This window comes from Orycteropus afer, unplaced genomic scaffold, assembly GCF_000298275.1.
Source record: "Orycteropus afer afer isolate SDZICR_OR568_19922 unplaced genomic scaffold, OryAfe1.0 scaffold00342, whole genome shotgun sequence".
Taxonomy (NCBI): domain Eukaryota; kingdom Metazoa; phylum Chordata; class Mammalia; order Tubulidentata; family Orycteropodidae; genus Orycteropus; species Orycteropus afer.
Window position 1 is genome coordinate 3252088 of NW_006921929.1, and position 17753 is coordinate 3269840.

At 38.3% G+C, this 17753-nt stretch overlaps 1 protein-coding gene across 1 annotated transcript in view; it reads left to right on the forward strand.

The window, feature by feature from the left end:
- MCM6 (minichromosome maintenance complex component 6) overlaps positions 1–17545 on the forward strand; it is a 55534-nt gene extending 37989 nt beyond the window's left edge. Inside the window, exons 12-17 of the mRNA XM_007952499.1 lie at positions 1516–1644; positions 3227–3388; positions 9374–9509; positions 10438–10593; positions 13571–13710; positions 17429–17545. Of these exons, the coding sequence (XP_007950690.1) occupies positions 1516–1644; positions 3227–3388; positions 9374–9509; positions 10438–10593; positions 13571–13710; positions 17429–17545 (840 nt within the window). The remainder of the gene's footprint in view (positions 1–1515; positions 1645–3226; positions 3389–9373; positions 9510–10437; positions 10594–13570; positions 13711–17428) is intronic.
- Positions 17546–17753: the final 208 nt, after the last annotated feature.

Here is a 17753-nt window from a genome sequence, read left to right on the forward strand (position 1 = left end):
TCCTTCAAGGCTCAGGGGTCCAAGATTATCTTCTGTGTCTGTGTTAATTGGTTTCCCTTTTCTTTGTTGAAGAGGGTCTGTGCAATCCTTCTGCCTAGTCTGCCATCTTCCCCCGTCTCCTACATTTAAGTTTTTGATTCAACTTGAGTTTTTTTGTGTGTTTGGGGTGAGTTATGGGTCTTGTTTCATTTTTCTGCATATCCAGTTTTGCCAGCACCATTTGTTAAAGAGGCGCTCTCTTCCCCATTTAATGGATTTTGGTCCATTGTCAAAGATCAGCTATCCACAGATGGATGAGTCTGTTTTTGGGTTTTTGATTCTGTTCCATTGGTCTATCTGTCATTGTACCAATATCATGCTGTTTTAACTACTATGTCTGTATAGTAGGTTTTGAGATCTGGGAGTGTGAGACTTCCTACTTTGTTCTTCTTCTTCAGCAGTGCTTTGCTTATCTGAGGTCTCTTTACTTTTCATATGAAATTAATAATTGGTTTTTCCCTATCCTTAAAAAATATTGATGGTCTCTAGATCGGGATTATATTGAATGTGTAGATTGCTTTGGGTAATATTGACATTTTCACAATATTCAGTTTTTCTATTCATGAACAGGGCAAGTTCTTCCATTTATGTAGATCCTTTGTAGTTTCTTGCAGTAGTATTTTGTAGTTTTCTTTGTATAGATCTTTTGTGTCTCTGGTAAGATTCCTAAATATTTATCTTTTTGGTAGCTATTGTTGTAAATGGTATTTTCCTTATTTCCTTTTCAGAGGCCTTTTTGTTAATGTAGAGGAATCCCACTGATTTTTGTATGTTGATCTTATATCTTGCCATACAGTGGAACTTTAAATATCTGAAAAGGGAAAAACTTGCCTCCCATTATGTGACTATTTGAGGGACTTGGGTTTTATTTTTTTGTGTGGGGTTCTTTGAAAAAAGCGTGTAAGTATTTGTTTAACTTCCAGATAATTATCTGATCTTCATATATTTCTGTTTGTCCATGACTCGTTAAATTAGGAGCAGGAAAAATCAAGTTATAAACCTTTAAAACCTTAGGAGTATACTTTTTAAAACACATTTTATTTGGAGATAATTTCAACTTTATAGAAAAGCTATGAGAAATAGAATAGTGCATAAAACACCCACGTACCCTTTATTTGATTCACCTATTAATATTTTGCCCCATTTGCTTTTTGTCATTTGCTCTCTATATATGTATACATTTTTTTTCTGAATCATTTGAGGGTAAAGTTTCTTATTTTTAGTATGTTTTCAATGCTGTAGCATTCTGGAATGGTTATATATTCATGAGTAGCAATATAATGTCATGGTTAAGAGCATAGACTCTGAAACTAGACTGTTCAAACTTTCCTCAGAAATTGGTACCTCTTAATACTTCCTTCAGTGACAGATAAGCACTTATTAGCTACACATCATTTTTTCATTGCTTGGGAAGATCTAGAGTAGATATTTGATATTTCTATGACTGATCAAAGTGATTTTTTTGTTTTGAATTAGGTCACAGATTATGCTATTGCCAGGCGAATAGTCGACTTACATTCAAGAATTGAGGATTCTATTGATCGTGTCTATTCCCTTGATGATATCAGGAGGTATCTTCTCTTTGCAAGACAGTTTAAACCCAAGGTAACCTACCCTTTTGTACTGGGGTCGGGAATAATGGATATATTAGGAAAATAAACTGTGGCTGCAACGATGGGCTGAGGAATAGCAAGGATGGTGAGGCTGGCACAAGACCAGGCAGTGTTTTGTTCTGCTGTGCATAGGGTCGCTATGAATCAGAGACAATTTGACGGCACCTAACAACAACAACAAGCTGAATTTTTAAAACTTTTTTTGAACAGCCATTTGTTTCTTCATCAGAGAGTTTGAGAGGAGGAAATTGGTTTTTAAAATCCTGAATAATTCTATTTAATTTGCTTGTTTGGTACTAATAAAAATATTTTTATTTGAGAAGCATTTTGGAGAATTGAATAGGCCAGGCTGCTCTTTAACTCCAGTCATTATTCCTGATTCTTTTGAAACCTTATGTAGATGTCAAAGTTAATAATGGACTTAATGCTTTTGAATCTCTCTGAGGAAGAATTTTCATTCCTCTAGGTCATTATGATGAACATGAATTACTGTTCTGAAGTAATTAACGTATTTCGTTGGACTGAATCTGTATTGGCTCCAGAATACTCACTTGGAAATTTATTTGTAAAATAAATCTCCATAATACATCATAGAATACAAAAATAAAAATTTTATTTGATTCTGATAGAGATTTTTGTTGTCATACTTGACATTTGGGTGTTATCCTTAGATTTTAATTATCTTTTACCATTACCTGAGTAGCCTTGGTACTGGGGTTAGCTCTCAGTGTCTTAGATAAGCTTAGTGAGTCCTTTAAAATTAAGGGCTCTGGGTCAGTTTTTGTGAAGAGGCATCTGTTCTCCATGCTGTGTACTGGTTTCTCTGTGACCTTGGTATGTGTACTCCCTTAATATGCTAAGTTCCTCACTCTGAAAAACTCAGGATCCTTTTATATTCCTTATTTTATTATTGCTATTCAGTAAATAAAAAGCTTACTGAAACAGCTGGCACATATATGTGACTCTGTTTGCTCCCAAAGATAAATTAATTTATTGAGTCTCAAGAACATCCTGAGCACTAACGTGTTTAATAAGCTCTTTGACATCCTCTGAGGTATGAAAGGCATTATATCCTATTCCATCACTTCAGCGTGTCAAGCTTCTTTTAGAAATGGTCATTTGCTTAATACTAAGCTTGCTCTTTTCATATTCATAAAATGTGAAAAAGAGCAAAACTGTCCTATGGGGTTTCCAAGGTTGTGATCTTTATGAAGGCAGACTGCCACATCTTTCTCCCGTGAAGCAGCTGGTGGGTTCAAACTGCTGACTTTCTGGTTAACAGTTGAGCACTTAACCACTGTGCCACCAGGTCTCCTTGTTTCATAAAATTAGTATATGGAGTTCACAACCCTCCTTAGTGTTAGTGCTTTTGACGCATTTCAGTAGTAATTCGTTGTCACTGGCTTAAAGTTTTGACCCTCTTGACTCAGTGTGGTGTCTCTACCTAGAGAGCTATTAAATGTACATTTAATGCAGTTCTTGTTTGCATGGGAAAGTGGCAATGGGCCCCTTCATTTAAACAGTAAATTATTATGTGACAATGCTGCTCTGACTTCAGTGGTGTTCTGAAACAGATTTCTAAAGAGTCAGAAGACTTCATTGTGGAGCAGTATAAACGTCTCCGCCAGAGAGATGGTTCTGGTGTAACCAAATCTTCATGGAGGATTACAGTGCGTCAGCTGGAGAGCATGATCCGGCTCTCTGAAGCAATGGCCCGGATGCACTGCTGTGATGAGGTATCAAACCCACTTTGATATGATAAGAGAAAGGAGGAATTAATTTGTTGGCTTATGGACATGTTTTCATCTTTGGTGTAGGACATACTGACATTTGTTGTAGATTTATTTTTTTTATAACTGTTGAATGCTCATAGGATACATGACCTTGGGATTTGTCCTTCTAAGAAGATTGTCATCAACCATTTGAATGGAATGGTTAGATTAATTGTAATGAGATAATCATGTCATGGATTTAGAGTGCGTGTAGACATGAGTTACCAGTAATATCATTCCTTCAGGGAAAATTTATTCAAACCCTACTATGTGCTGGGCCTCTGGTCTGGGGATACAGACGTGGTAATGTAGCACCTGGCCTCACAGGGAACTCTCCTCCTTCGGTTTGTGTAATGTTTGATTTTAAAGTGACATCTCAGAGGGTAGTGAGGAGATAAAAGGGGAAACAATATTGAAGGGCTTTCAAGCACTCACATCTCTGCTTCAACCAAAGCAAATCTGCTTTTACCTAGTTTTATATAGTAGGTTCAGTGTAAGATTTTATTTGACATAATGGTTTGACTATATTAATTTTTAAAGAATTTGCTTGAGGGATAATTTACATGTATTTACATATATATTGACTTTCTACATATATGTATCTTTGACAACCCAGCTCAAGAATAGAGTATTTCTATCATCCCAGAAAGTTCCCTTGTGCCCTTTTCACTCTTAGCCCCCCTTCCAGCGATAACCACTATTCTGACTCCAGTTACCATTTCTATCACCTAGATTCATTTTGTTTTTAAGTTTTCTTATTCCTTGTTGTTAGCTGCTTTTGAGTCTACCCTGACTTAGAGCAAACCCATGCACAACAGTTTCAAACCATTGTGATTCATAGGGCTTTCACTGGTTCGTTTTTGAAAAGTAGATGGCTGGGCCTTTCTTCCAGTGGTGCTTTAGTATTTACAATATACTTTCACACTCTCTTAGTTGATTTTCTTCAGTTTACCCAAAATTTGACATCTTGGTGGGATAAGAGATGAGTAAGAGAGCTCCTGCCTTTCATTGCTGCTAATCTGGTGGGAGCAAGACTGTAAGAAATAGGGAAGCACCAAAAGCACAAGCAACAGAAGACAAAGTAAATAAACTAGACTTCATCAAAATTAAAAACTTTTGTGTACTAATGAACAATCAAGAAGGTGATAAAACATCCTACAGAATGAGAAAATATTTGCAAATCCTAATATTTTATAAGAGTTAATTTTCAGAATATATACAGAACTCTTACCACTCATCAACAAAAAACCTAACCCATTGAGTTGCCATTGAGTTAATTCAGACTAATTCCGCAAGCAACCCCCATATGGTTTCCAAGGCTATAGGTCTTTATGGAAGTAGATTGTCTCAACTTCCTCCTGTGGAGTGGCTGGTGGGTTTGAACAGCCAACATTCTGGTTAATAGCCAAGTACCTTACCCACTGAGTCACCAAAGCTCCTTCATCAATGAAAAAGACAACCAAATTTAAAAAAGTAGACAAGGGACTGAAATAGACATTTCTCTAAAGAAGATATACAAATTGCCAGTAAACACATGAAATGATACTCTGACTGCTAACCAGAAGGCTAGAGGTTCAAACCCACCAGCTACTCCTCAGAAGGAAGATTGGGCAATCTACTTCCTTAGTGATACCATCTCAGAAACCCAAGGAGGGGTCGCTTTGAGTCAGATCTGACTCCACAGTAGTGAGTTTGGTTTTTTAATTAGCCATTAGGGAACTGCAAATCAAAACCATAATGAAATACCAGTTCATATTAACAAGTATTGGCAAAGATGGGGAGAAATTGGACCTTTTGTCCAATTTGTCCAACCTTTGCTGGTGGAAATGTAAAATGGTATATAGGCACTGTGGACAACAGTTGGGTGGTTCCTCAAAAAATCAAATGTGATTACCATATGACCCAGCAATTCCATTTCTAGTTGTATACCTATAATATTTCTAATAGATTATTATATGTTAATTAGTTTTTAGAGACTTGAACAAATACACACCAGTATTCATTGCAGTGTTATTCACAGTTGCCAAAAGATGAAAACAACCCAAGTATCCATCAGTACAAACGGATAAACAAAATGTAGTATATACATACAGTGAAATATTACTTAGTTATAAAAAGGAATATAGTTCTGATGCATGCTAAAACATGGATGAACCTTGAAAATATGCTAAGTAAAAATAAATCAAACACAAAAGGACAAATACTGTATGATTCCAAGTATATGAAATAATCTAGAATAGACAAATTCATAGAAACATAGATGTTACCAGGGGAAGGGAGTAATGAAAAGTTACTACTTAATGGGTACAGAGTTCTTATTTGGAGTGATGAAAAAAATTTGGAAATAGATCATGGTGATGCTTGCACAACATTGTGTATATAATTCATGCCACTGAATTGTATACTAAAAATTAGTTAAAATAGCAAATTTTATGTAGAAATTTCACAAAGAGTAGAAAGGTTAATCAATACATTACTGATTAAGAGGGAAGGTTTATGGAAGTTCCTTTGTTTAAACCTGATCACTGAAGGATGTTTAGAATTTGGATAGGCAGAGACCTTGGGGGAAAGGGTATTCTAGAATGAAGGTGAAAGGTTTAGCATGAGCATAGTGTATACGTACTTGCTAACATTTGTACTCTTTCTTCATGATACACCTGTTCCTCACTCCTCAACTATCTCATTACATCTACTGTCTGACTATTTTGAGCTTTAAGGACATACAGCTGGCAGTAATGAACTCCAGGATACCTTGGAGACAAGAGTACTGGTGGCTGTTGAGGTTATGTATCAACTTGGCTGGGCCATGATTCTCAGTGAGTTGGCAGTTGTGGAATGATGTAGCCCTCCTCCATTTTCACAGAATGCAGACTTTCACATAATGACCTGGTCTTTGAAATATAATGATGTTGCTAAGTGAAGAGTGAGTGTATTTCCTGAAATAAGTTTCATCAAATGGGTATGTGTCTTCAGATAATATCTCTAATAGACTCATTTTTAAGTTAGTCCTTAGGTGGCAAATTCACATGATTTGAAAATAAATGCAGTTTGTTTTCATATTTAAGAGCAATATTTGTTTCCTTTATTGTTTATATTTGTCTATTTATCTGTTGGGTTGGACTTCTTGTAAGAGAGTCATAGGAGTTCTCCATACATTGGGAAATTTTTTTTATGTGATAGAATGGTAGATAGTCCCAGTTTATGCTTTTTTCCTCCTTTGATTATGATAGGTTTTGCCATGCAGACTTTATGATAGAAGTACTTATTATTTTATTAGAGAGGCCTGTGCCACTGTGAGATTATAAAAGAGTTCTCCCCATGATTTCCTCTTACATGGTTTCATTGTTCCCATTTAAATCATCCAAATGCTTGTTATTTATTCTGCTATGGGAGCTCTGGTAGCATAGTGGATAAGACACTTGCCTGCTAACCAGAGGGCTGGCGGTTCAAACCCACCAGCCACTCCTCGGAAGGAAGGTTGGGCAATCCTACTTCCGTAGTGATACTGCCTCGGAAACCCAAGGAGGGGTCGCTACGAGTCAGGTTTGACTCGATGGCACATAACAACAACAACAACATAGATGTGTGGTATGAATCTCCATTGATTCTTTTTCAGATAGTTACATAGTTGTTACACCATTTGTTTAAAAATCCATCTTTCCCACCCTGGTTCACAATGCTTTTATTATATATTAAATTCTTGCACATATTAGGATCTCTTTCTGAACTTTTCCTCCTCTGTTCCATTGGAATATCAGCATCCTTGTACATTTGTACTGTGATATTTTAATTAATATATTTAAAATGTAGGGCTAGTTCTACCTCATTGTTCTTTTAAACCTGTTATGAACTTGAGAAAAAGCTTATATTTTTGGCTACCTCAGTGCTGCTCCAATAGGAATACCACAAGTAGGTGGTGGGTTTTAACAAACAGGAATTTATTCTCTTATAGTTTAGGAGGGTAGAATTCCAAGTTCTTGGTGCCAGCTCTAGGGGCTGGGTGAAGGCCCCTTGACCTTGGGCTTCAGCTCTGCCTCTTGCTCCCAGCCCACTGAAGCTGGAGGCTTCTCTTAACTCAGGCAGCTGCTGGCTACTAAGACTGTGAAACCCAAGCTCCACCAGTAAAATAGCACAGTCCCAAGATAATTAATCAGTATGGCAGACCACTAGTTCAAGTCTAGAAACAGTCCCAAGATTGGCAGACAATCATGACAGGCTGCTGAATGGAGAATGGGCTATACGCAGGGTCCAAGTGTGCCAGAAAAGCTCAGAGACCTTTCTCAAAGCTATCTTTTATACTGGAAGCAGATCACATCCCTAAGGCAACTACTCAGCTGCTCTAGTACATTGCACCACGGAGCTGATTACCAGTCTCATCATGGGGAATACTACATATAGCTACCCAGCCATTCAAAACAAGGCCCAGCCAAATTGACACACAACTACCACAGCTTACTTAGTTTAAAAAAAAAACAAAATTTGACAGTCACATTAAATTTATATATTTTTATTGAGATCACATTAAATTTATATATTTAATGAGTTTAACTTAATGAATGGACATCTTTGATTCTTTCTATCCAAGTACACTATAATAGCTAGAATTGGGTAGGTTCTGTGTCTACAAAATTTTCAGCCACCTAAAACAGAAATGTTTATTTTTGGCTCATGCTGTGTGTCTACTTAGATGATACTGTTTAATTTAGTTAGCTTTTTTAATAGCAAGACTTCTTCACTGAAAGATTGGTTTACATTCTGGTACAAGTACCTTATCTTGCCATGAATGAACCAGTGCTTTAGGTAAAATAGGTGGACAGTGATCCCATACCAGCACCACCACCTGCCCGTCAAATAATGGCCCTTTAAGACAGTTATAACTCGCTCATAATGCCTCATTTACCTTAATTATACCTGATTTTTCAAATATTCTTTTGAGTGTATATATATATAAGATCTACCTTATTAAGTCATATGGGCTCAATATCTTTTTTCAGGGCAGCATGTCTTGCTTGAAAAGTAAATTAAAAGTCTCCTATTAATAGTTTCTATTTTTCCTACCAATAATATAGTAATAGTCTCTTTGCATTTCCATAGCTAATAATTTCTGCTTTATGAGTCTGATTTTCAACTAACATAGATTTTCATTATGATTTGCGCCCTTTAACTTTAGGAGGGGCCTTTCTGATAGTTCTTGGTGTGAATGTCACCTTACTTTGTTGTGCTTTTGTGTATATTTTTATTTTGTGACATTTCTGAATCAGTTTAAGTGTGTACAGTATGGACTTGGGTTTTGTGACTCAGTCTGAAAATCTTTTTCTTTAGGTGAATTAAACCCATTTACATTTATGGATAGAAAAGATGTATCTATTGCATTTTTTTCTTTTAAAAGTCACTGCGTGGTCTCTGCTTTTGTTTGTATGTCCAGTTCTGGTATTAGGAAGGTTTGTATTTTATTCTAGTTGTTATTTTTATTATTATACTTTTATTTTATATTAGTTTTCCTTTGGTTCCTGCTATGAACAGTAATAAATCTGGCATCTTTCATTCTTTCCTCTGTCCCTCCTATTTAACCACCTGAAATTAGTAAATAATATCTTAGTATTTACCTTTGTACAAATACACTTCTGTATATATCACTTAATTTATCATTTTTTGCCCCAATCTGTCAGTCAACAAACTTACTCAGTCTCACATATCTCCTTGCCCTCTTCAACTTTTCCCATCTTGATTTTTATTAGATCATTTCTATATCTTCAAGGCTTTTACCAATTACCTTATGTTAGCTGTTCTGTTGAATATGTGGTTAAGTTATATTGTGTGTGTGTGTGTGTGTGAGAGAGAGAGAGATAAGAGAGAGAGAGAGACAGAAACCCAAAATACCACAACTACTTGTCTAGAGAAAATCTGTTATATTAAGAAGACTGACCTCCATCATCTTGATCCATTCAGGTCCAACCTAAACATGTGAAGGAAGCTTTCAGGTTACTGAATAAATCAATCATCCGTGTGGAAACACCTGATGTCAATCTAGATCAAGAAGAAGAGACCCAGATGGAGGTAGATGAGGGCCCAGGTGGCATCAATGGTGAGATATTTGTTCATGTGACTGTTTTGGAATTAAAACTGAAAAATTTTCTGAGATGTCAGCGTAAAGGTGCACTTGTTAATGGTTAGAAGTCTGTAGCAAAAGCGGAAAAGACATCCAGTTGTATTTATTGTTTACAAGCTAAAATAGAAATAAATAATTGATGTAAAATAGATATACATGAAAGACTGAGAGGAAATACACTGAGATGATTATGGTTTGTGGTCGTAACTCCTGGCTTCCACCCTTATTTGTATTGTTCCTTTGCTTTTGAAATTTAGAAAAAAGTTTTTTAAAAACATTTAAGAAAAAAATGGGTGCTCTGGTTGGCGTAGTGCCTAAGGCATTTGACTTCTAACCAGAAGGCTGGTGTTTCAAACCCACTAGCCACTCCTCAGAAGGAAGATTGGGCAATCTACTTCCTTAGAGATACTGCTTCAGAAACCCAAGGAGGGGACGCTATGAGAACAGGCAATTAAATACCAAATTTTTTTATTTTATACATAATATTGCAAGTTCATTTTGGGATCATGAAAACTGTATCTTTCATCCTTCGTATTCCTTCCCAAAATAGTTTGTCTTCACTAGTAGTGCTTACAGATTTGCTTGTATTTTATTCATAACTTTAATAAATGCTATGTATAAACATATCCGTATTTTGGAGTTAGTATTAAAATACAACTGGTATAGGGAGCTCTGGTAGCGTAGTGCCTAAGGCATTTGACTGCTAACCAGAAGGCTGGCAGTTCAAATCCACCAGCCACTCTTCAGGATGAAGGTTGGGCAGTCTACATCTGTAGTGATACCACCTCGGAAACCCAAAGAGGGGTCGCTATATGAGTCAGATCCAACTCAACAGCAGTGAGTTTGGTTTGGTTTTAGTATATTTATAAACAGTCAAGACTCAAATAGTTAATTTTTCACTTAGGCCATGCTGACAGCCCTGCACCTGTGAATGGAATCAATGGCCACATTGATGACATAAACCAAGAGTCTGTTCCCAAAGCCTCCTTAAGGCTGAATTTTTCTGAGTACTGCCGAATCTCTAACCTTATTGTGCTTCACCTCAGGAAGATGGAAGAAGGTAAGGCTGTACCTAGTACTGCTTACATGCTTAGTCTTTTACATAATCCATATTCACATAAGCTGTTGCTAATTGCTAAAGATTGTAATGTCTACCCTAAGAGATTATAAATCGTTAGACAGGCTCGCTTTAACAACGCAGATCTCCAGTGTACCAGCATGCCTGCCAGGCTGCACCTTTCCCCAAAAGTTCATTGCCAGACAGAGGGTTATGGATCATTCTTACTAATGTCCTTGGCCTATTTTAATTTAGGTGAAACTGTACAAAGCAGATTGTTTTACATTCAACAGTTCATACACATTCTGTTTTGTGACACTGATTGCAGTCTCTACATTGTAACAGGTCTCTTCCAACTTCTCCTTGTGGTCACCCTTTTCCTGTGTCCTTCCCACCTGTGCATTCCTGCCTTCCTGGCTTTCTCCCTGTGCAAATGTGGCCCTTCTGATAGATTGTTCTAAGGAGTGCATCTCTCTGGTGTAGTTGTTCAGCTCATAGACCTATCTATTGTTGGGCTGAAAGTTAGCCGTGGGAGAGAGTCCAATTCCAGGCCTGAGGGGTGACTAGGGGCCATAATCTTGGGGGTTTCACCAACCCCACCAGTAATCCTGGTCTTTTTTATGTTTTATTTTTTAAAATATTTTTTTCCACTTTTTCTCCCACTCTGTCCAGTATCTCAGTTTTGATCCCTTTCCAAGTGGTTGGTAGTGCTAGCCAGGTACCATCTAGTTCTTCTAGTCTCAGGATCATATAGGCTCGTGGTCCATTAGTCCTTTGGACTAACTGTTTCCATATGTCTTTGATTTTCTTCACTCTTCTTTGCTCCAGACAAGAAGAAACCAGTGGTTGCATTTTACATGGCTGTTCACAAGCTTTTAAGGCTCCAGTTGCTACTCACCAAAGCATGGTGCAGAACAATGTTTATATGTACTATGTTGCTCCAGTTGACCTTGATGTCCCCTGCAACCATGATCCTGAGGCCACAGGCCCAGAGACTCACTCTGTCTAGGTGCTTAGTTGTAGCTAAGAAGTTATCTTGAATTTGTTGTCCCCTGTTAGCTCTATACGGCATATGGACAGTTTTGTAGCACATATAAAGGTGTAGGAAGGAGCTATGATAGCATAGTGCCTAAGGCACTTGACTGCTAACCAGAAGGCTGGTGGTTCAAACCCACCAGCCACTCCTTGGAAGGAAGATTGGGCAATCTACTTCCATAGTGATACTGCCTTGGAAACCCAAGGAAGGGTCACTATGAGTCGGGTCCAACTCAACAGCATATAACAATAACAAATGTGTAGGAATATTGTTAAGTCCAACCTATGTGTGGTCGTAATTCCCATTCTGATCTGATACCTGATCTTTTTGCCTGTATACCTATGAAGTTTGCTGCTACTGATAATACAGTATTGTGTGTGTAATAGTACTTACCTTTAATAATATTTTTGAAGCAGAATTTGGGACCTAGTAACATGTGAAGAGACACAAATGTTTTTACAGATGCAAAATTATTGCTGCTTATAATGACAATTTAAAACAGATGGACTCCTAGGGTATTTATAATTTAGAGTCAAGTAAATGAGCTCAGAAGTGTGTGCCACCCAAAGCCATTCCATACTAGAAATGAAGTGCAGTTTGTATCTTTTCACAGGAAATGGTATGGTATCTGGACACTAATACATGTCCTACAGTTCACTGCTTTACCATACTATTCCAAATTTTTTCTGTGTACAGGAAGCCACAAAACAGAAGGGGAAACAAACCAAAGATTACGCATTTCTACTGGTGGCTAACTATGAGTGATTCTTATTTAAAAGTTCTGAGGCTGACTCAGAATGCAGGCTTCTGGGCATATCTCGTCCTCTAAGGAGGAAGAAAGCACCAGAAACTCTTAGCTTACTAAAGATTTGAGCCGTAGTTTTCTCCTTCATATTCTGCTAGGGACTAGATCAGTGGGAGGAGAGAAGGCAACAAAGAAGCCACTAGAACAGATGTTGGGTTTTCTTCCCACTCTGTTCTCTCATAAAAAGGTGGGGGAGCTTGCATGTTCTTGTATTCACGATATACTTCATATTCCATTCCTCCCTTGTGCCAATTGAGTTTTAAACATGGTAGATCATTGATGGAGCAATGATTTGATGAGACTAGCACTCAGACACTGTCTGCATTCCACCACTAAATTTTAATGAGGCTTCTTTATTTAAAAAGAAAAGAAAAAAAAGGTACTGTTAACCCAGCCAAGTGAGTTATAAATTTTCAGCTCTCAGCTGTTCTCTAATAAAGGAGCAGACCTTTAAACCAAGGAGGTCACTTGTACAGCAGCATGTGGACAGATCACTGTAACTTCAGTACAGTCATAATAAAATGTTTAAATCACTTTAAATCTGTGGCAGTTACTGTATTATCTGGGTCACAACTTTGCTTATGATTAAACTACCTTGGAATTTTAAGACACATAGACCTTACTGGAGTAAATTGTTTGGGTATCCTTTGCTTTTTTTTTTTTTTTTTGAGTGAATGTCCATGGGTTTCACATCTTAGTTGACGTCAGTTCCATAAAGTCTTCTCTCAAAAGGAAAAATTACATTTGAAATGTTTTCCTTGATGTTGCTTCCTTCCTAATTTATGCTTTCAGTTCTTACTGGCAAACATTCTCTTATAAAGCGTAAAAAGATAAAGGAAAGATGTTCTTACTTGGAAATTTTAATAGCTTTACAAAACTTGTTTCTTATAATCTCTATTTTATTAGGTTTTTCTCTTCTTCAGGATAAAGTAAAGCATCCTTTAATAATAAGTAGTATGACAGGTTATTTCAGGCTTATGCTGGAACATTACAAACCTTATTTCAGCAGATCTACTTTCTGACAGCTTGATGGTTATCTGATCTGTCCATGATTTTGTTGTGTATGCAGACTTTGAGGATTGGCAATACAATTTGCTAGAAGAATAACTTAATCCTTTCAAAATGTATTTTTGTTGCAGAAGAGGATGAGTCGTCATTAAAGAGGAGTGAACTTATTAACTGGTACTTGAAGGAAATTGAATCAGAAATAGACTCTGAAGAGGAACTTATAAATAAAAAGAGAATCATAGAAAAAGTCATTCATCGACTCACACACTATGTACGTACAGAACTGCACTTGCTTGAGTTCTCTTTTTGTGTGTGTGTGTGTGTGTGTGATTTGGGTGAAGATTTACAGAGCAAATTCACTTTCCATACAGCAGTTCACATATACTTTGTCTCATGACATTGACCACGATGCAACAGCTCCCCTCCCACTTCCTCCCCATAGTTACCTCTTCCTGTGTCCATCCCTCCATGCACTCCTGCCCCCTGAGCTGTCTCCCTGTGCATAAGCAGCCCTTCTTTCTCCCATGGTTATTCTCTCCAAGGAGTGTATCTTTCAGAGGTAAATGTTCAACTCATATGCCTGTCTTTTGTTTGGCTGGAAACCATGGGTGTGGGTTCAGTTGCACACCTGAAGGGCAGCTAGGGGCCATAGTCTCAGTGGTTTCATCAGGCTCTATTGGACCAGCAAACCTGGTCCCCCCCTCTTTTTTTTTTCTCCAAATGATTTTGAGTTTTGTGCCACATTGTTCTCCCTATCAACAATCTCCTACATCGATCCCCTTCCAAGTGGATGACAGTGGTAGCCAGGAACCATCTAGTTCTTCTGGTCTCATGGTCGTATAGGCTACAGATCGGGTGGTATACCAGGAGCTCTGGTAGCATAGTGGATAAGGCACTTGACTGCTAACCAGAAGGCTGGCGGTTCAAACCCACCAGCCACTCCTCGGAAGGAAGGTTGGGCAATCCTACTTCCGTAGTGATACTGCCTCGGAAACCCAAGGAGTGGTTGCTATGAGTCAGGGCTGACTCGACAGCACATAACAACAACAACAAAGGACTAATTGTTTCCATGAATTTTTGTTTTCTTCATTCTTCTTTGATGAGGGGAGACCCATCGTTGCATCTAGATGGCAGCTTGCTAGCTTTTAAGATCCCAGTTGCTACTCACCAAAGTAGGAGGTGGAACAATGTTTTGTATAATACATTATGCCAATTGAGCTTGATGTCCCCTGCCACTATGGTCCTGAGCCCACAGGTTCAACTGCTCAGTCCCTCTGGGTAGCTGGCTGTGACCAAGCAGTGACCACAACCTTGCCCCTTGTCAGCTCTACTATACACCTGGGAATTCTGATCATTCACATAAACTTAAAGGACCATTGTCTGCCAACTCTATACATGTTCTTGGATACACTCCCCATTTCATAGACATACCTAATAGTTCAGCCTGTCCACCCATCTATCCACCCATATACCCATGTTTGCCTTCACTGACAATGCAGTACTGTATGTGCAAAAGGGTTCATCTTTGTTGTCTGTACCTCCCATGTACCTCTCTATGTCTTTCTCTTCCTCAATGTCGCCATATTGGTCACTCACATTTGGTACATTGCCCTTCTCTTCACCCAAATGAATACTTATCTCTATCTATCTAACAGCATTCCCTCCCCTCCCCTCCCCTCCCACCCCTGGTAACCAACAAAGAACATTTCTTTCTATAGATAAACCTCTCCTTAACTTTTACAATAATGGACTAATACAATATTTGTCCTTTTCTGATTGACTTATTTCACTCAGCATAATGTCCTCCAAGTTCGTCCACGTTATGTGGTGTTTTGCAGATTCTACAGCTTGAGTTCTTAATGGGAGGGAGTTCATGGCTTACATCTGTAGGTGCATTAGTGTGGTCTGTTTCTTGATGTTCATTTATTTTGAATCACTGTAGGCTAGTCAGAGTTACAAGTTGTAAAACAAAGGATAAATTAGAGCATGTAAGGAACATATTTGCTCTGCTAAAAGCAGAACTTGAGTTAAATCTGGAAAGGTAGATAAGAGTTTTAGTGTTTGAGTGTTTTAATCACTCTTATATTTCTCCCTTCTTTCTGTCTGTGTCTTACTTGCATCTAAGACCAATCCTCGACTTCTAAAGGGAACCTACCTTTTGTTTCCTGCTCAAGGACTTTGCTCTGGGATCATCTCCTCTTCTACATTAGCAATTACCTGCTCTTTACTAGATAATTCCTGTCAGTATAAAAAATGTATGGTATATGGTAATATCTCTCACCTTAAAGAGGCTGGAGAATCCCAGTTACACATTCACCTGTAGCTGCTGCCTTAGTTATATACCTCTTTACAGAAAAAGTCCTGAAAAGACTTGTCTGTACTTAGACCCTCTATTATCTCTCTCCTCCCCCTCCTGTTCAGTTTTATTGAACCCCTTCCAGTAAAGTTTTCAAACCACCCACCACTCCTGAAACACTGCTTGGCCAGTCACCAGTGAATGACCTTTCTTCTTGCCAAATCAGTTTATTATTCTCAGTACTCAACCTGTCAGCAGCATTTGTCACAGATGATCACTCCTGGTAATGCTTTGTTCACTCACCACTTTTAGTCACCACATTTTTTGAGTCTTCTCTCTCAGTTTCTTAGTCTCTTACTCACCCTTCCTCCTCTCACTTTTTAAATGGAGTGCACTACAGTCAGTCCTCAGACCTCTTCTTTTTACACTTACTACCTAAGTGAACTCATTTGGCTCTATGAATTTCGATCCATGGGCTAATGACTCCCACATTTATGTTTCCAACCCTCACCTCTACCTTCCACATTTATATAGCCAGCCAGCTGCCTGTTTCTGAATGAGTAGGCATCTCACACTTAATATATTCAGAAGAGATTTTTTCCTCTCCAGTATTTCCATGTACCCAATTCTTACAGCCCAGACACTGGACCTTCATCCATTTTTCTCCTCACGATTACTCCTCTTCAACAGCAAATTCTGTGAGCTCAGCCTTCAGCGTATAATATAGTCTCCATTCATTTCTCAACATCTTCACCACTTCCACCCAAGCCACCATGCTGGACTTCTGCAGGAGCCTTCTAACTACTGCACCCTTTGTTCTGGCTCTCTGCCCACAAGTGAGGTCAATATAGGGTTTTTTGTGGCTGTTACTTTCTTTATTTTAACCACTCTGCTCTAAGACCTGTCAGGGCTTCTCTTCATACTTACAGTACCAGACAGTCTCCTCCACATGGCCTACGGGACCTTATGTAGTCTAGTTCTGTTCACTTCATGCCACTTCCCCTACCTGTACCACCCCAGCCACCCTGCCCTTGTTTTTGTTCCTTACGTACACCAAACATGAGGACTTTGGCACTTGTCCTTTGTCTCTTTCCTCAGATAAACCCTCCTCCATTCTGGTATCTGCTCAAACGTCCACCAGAAGTCTTTCTTACCTAACCTGTCTGAAGTAGCAGTTCCTGCCCTTGCTGTCACCTCTCCCTTACCCTGCTTTGTTTTTCTTCATAGTGTTGATCATAGCCAAGCAGGATAGTCTTTATTGAGGCCTTTAGTATGTCTCCCTCATTAGAATGTTAAGTCTATAGCCTATAGCAGTGGATGGCTCATAGAGGTATCAGATATTTGTTGAATGATGCAGAGACTATTGTACATTCTTCAAAATTAAAGCATTTCTTCCTATCCTTTTTGAAATTACACTTACAGTGCTTGGCATAATGTGCCAGGACATCTTGTTAAAATCACAGTATTGTTAAGCTTATTATATTTCTTAATGTTTCAAAAAGGATTTATGGTATGAAGAGGTCAGCATTGTAATGGGAACAGGTTTTAGCAAACTGTTGATAAAGGTATAATCCTTTTTCTAGGCATTTGGGGAGGTATGGGTAGCAGTCATTCAGACAAAGGATCAAATTTGGTGTTCTGGTCATTTTTAAGTACTGCTGGAGACCTGAGGACAGATGTTTGTGTTTCGCAGGATCATGTTCTAATTGAGCTCACCCAAGCTGGATTGAAAGGCTCTACAGATGGCGGTGAGAGCTATGAAGAAGATCCCTACTTGGTAGTTAATCCTAACTACTTGCTGGAAGACTGAGATACTGAAAGTAACTGACCCAGGCAGAGATGCTCTCTGCCTCCTGGGTGGAGCTTTGCTAGTGAGCCTGATGGTTGAGAAAGAAGATTTGTTTTAATAAATAAGAACTGAGTTGATGATCTTAGGAGCCACATTCCTGCCCTATGTTTTTACATTAACACAGCCTTCAGCACTTTCTATAGTGTGGTCTTGTCTAAATGAAGTTAGG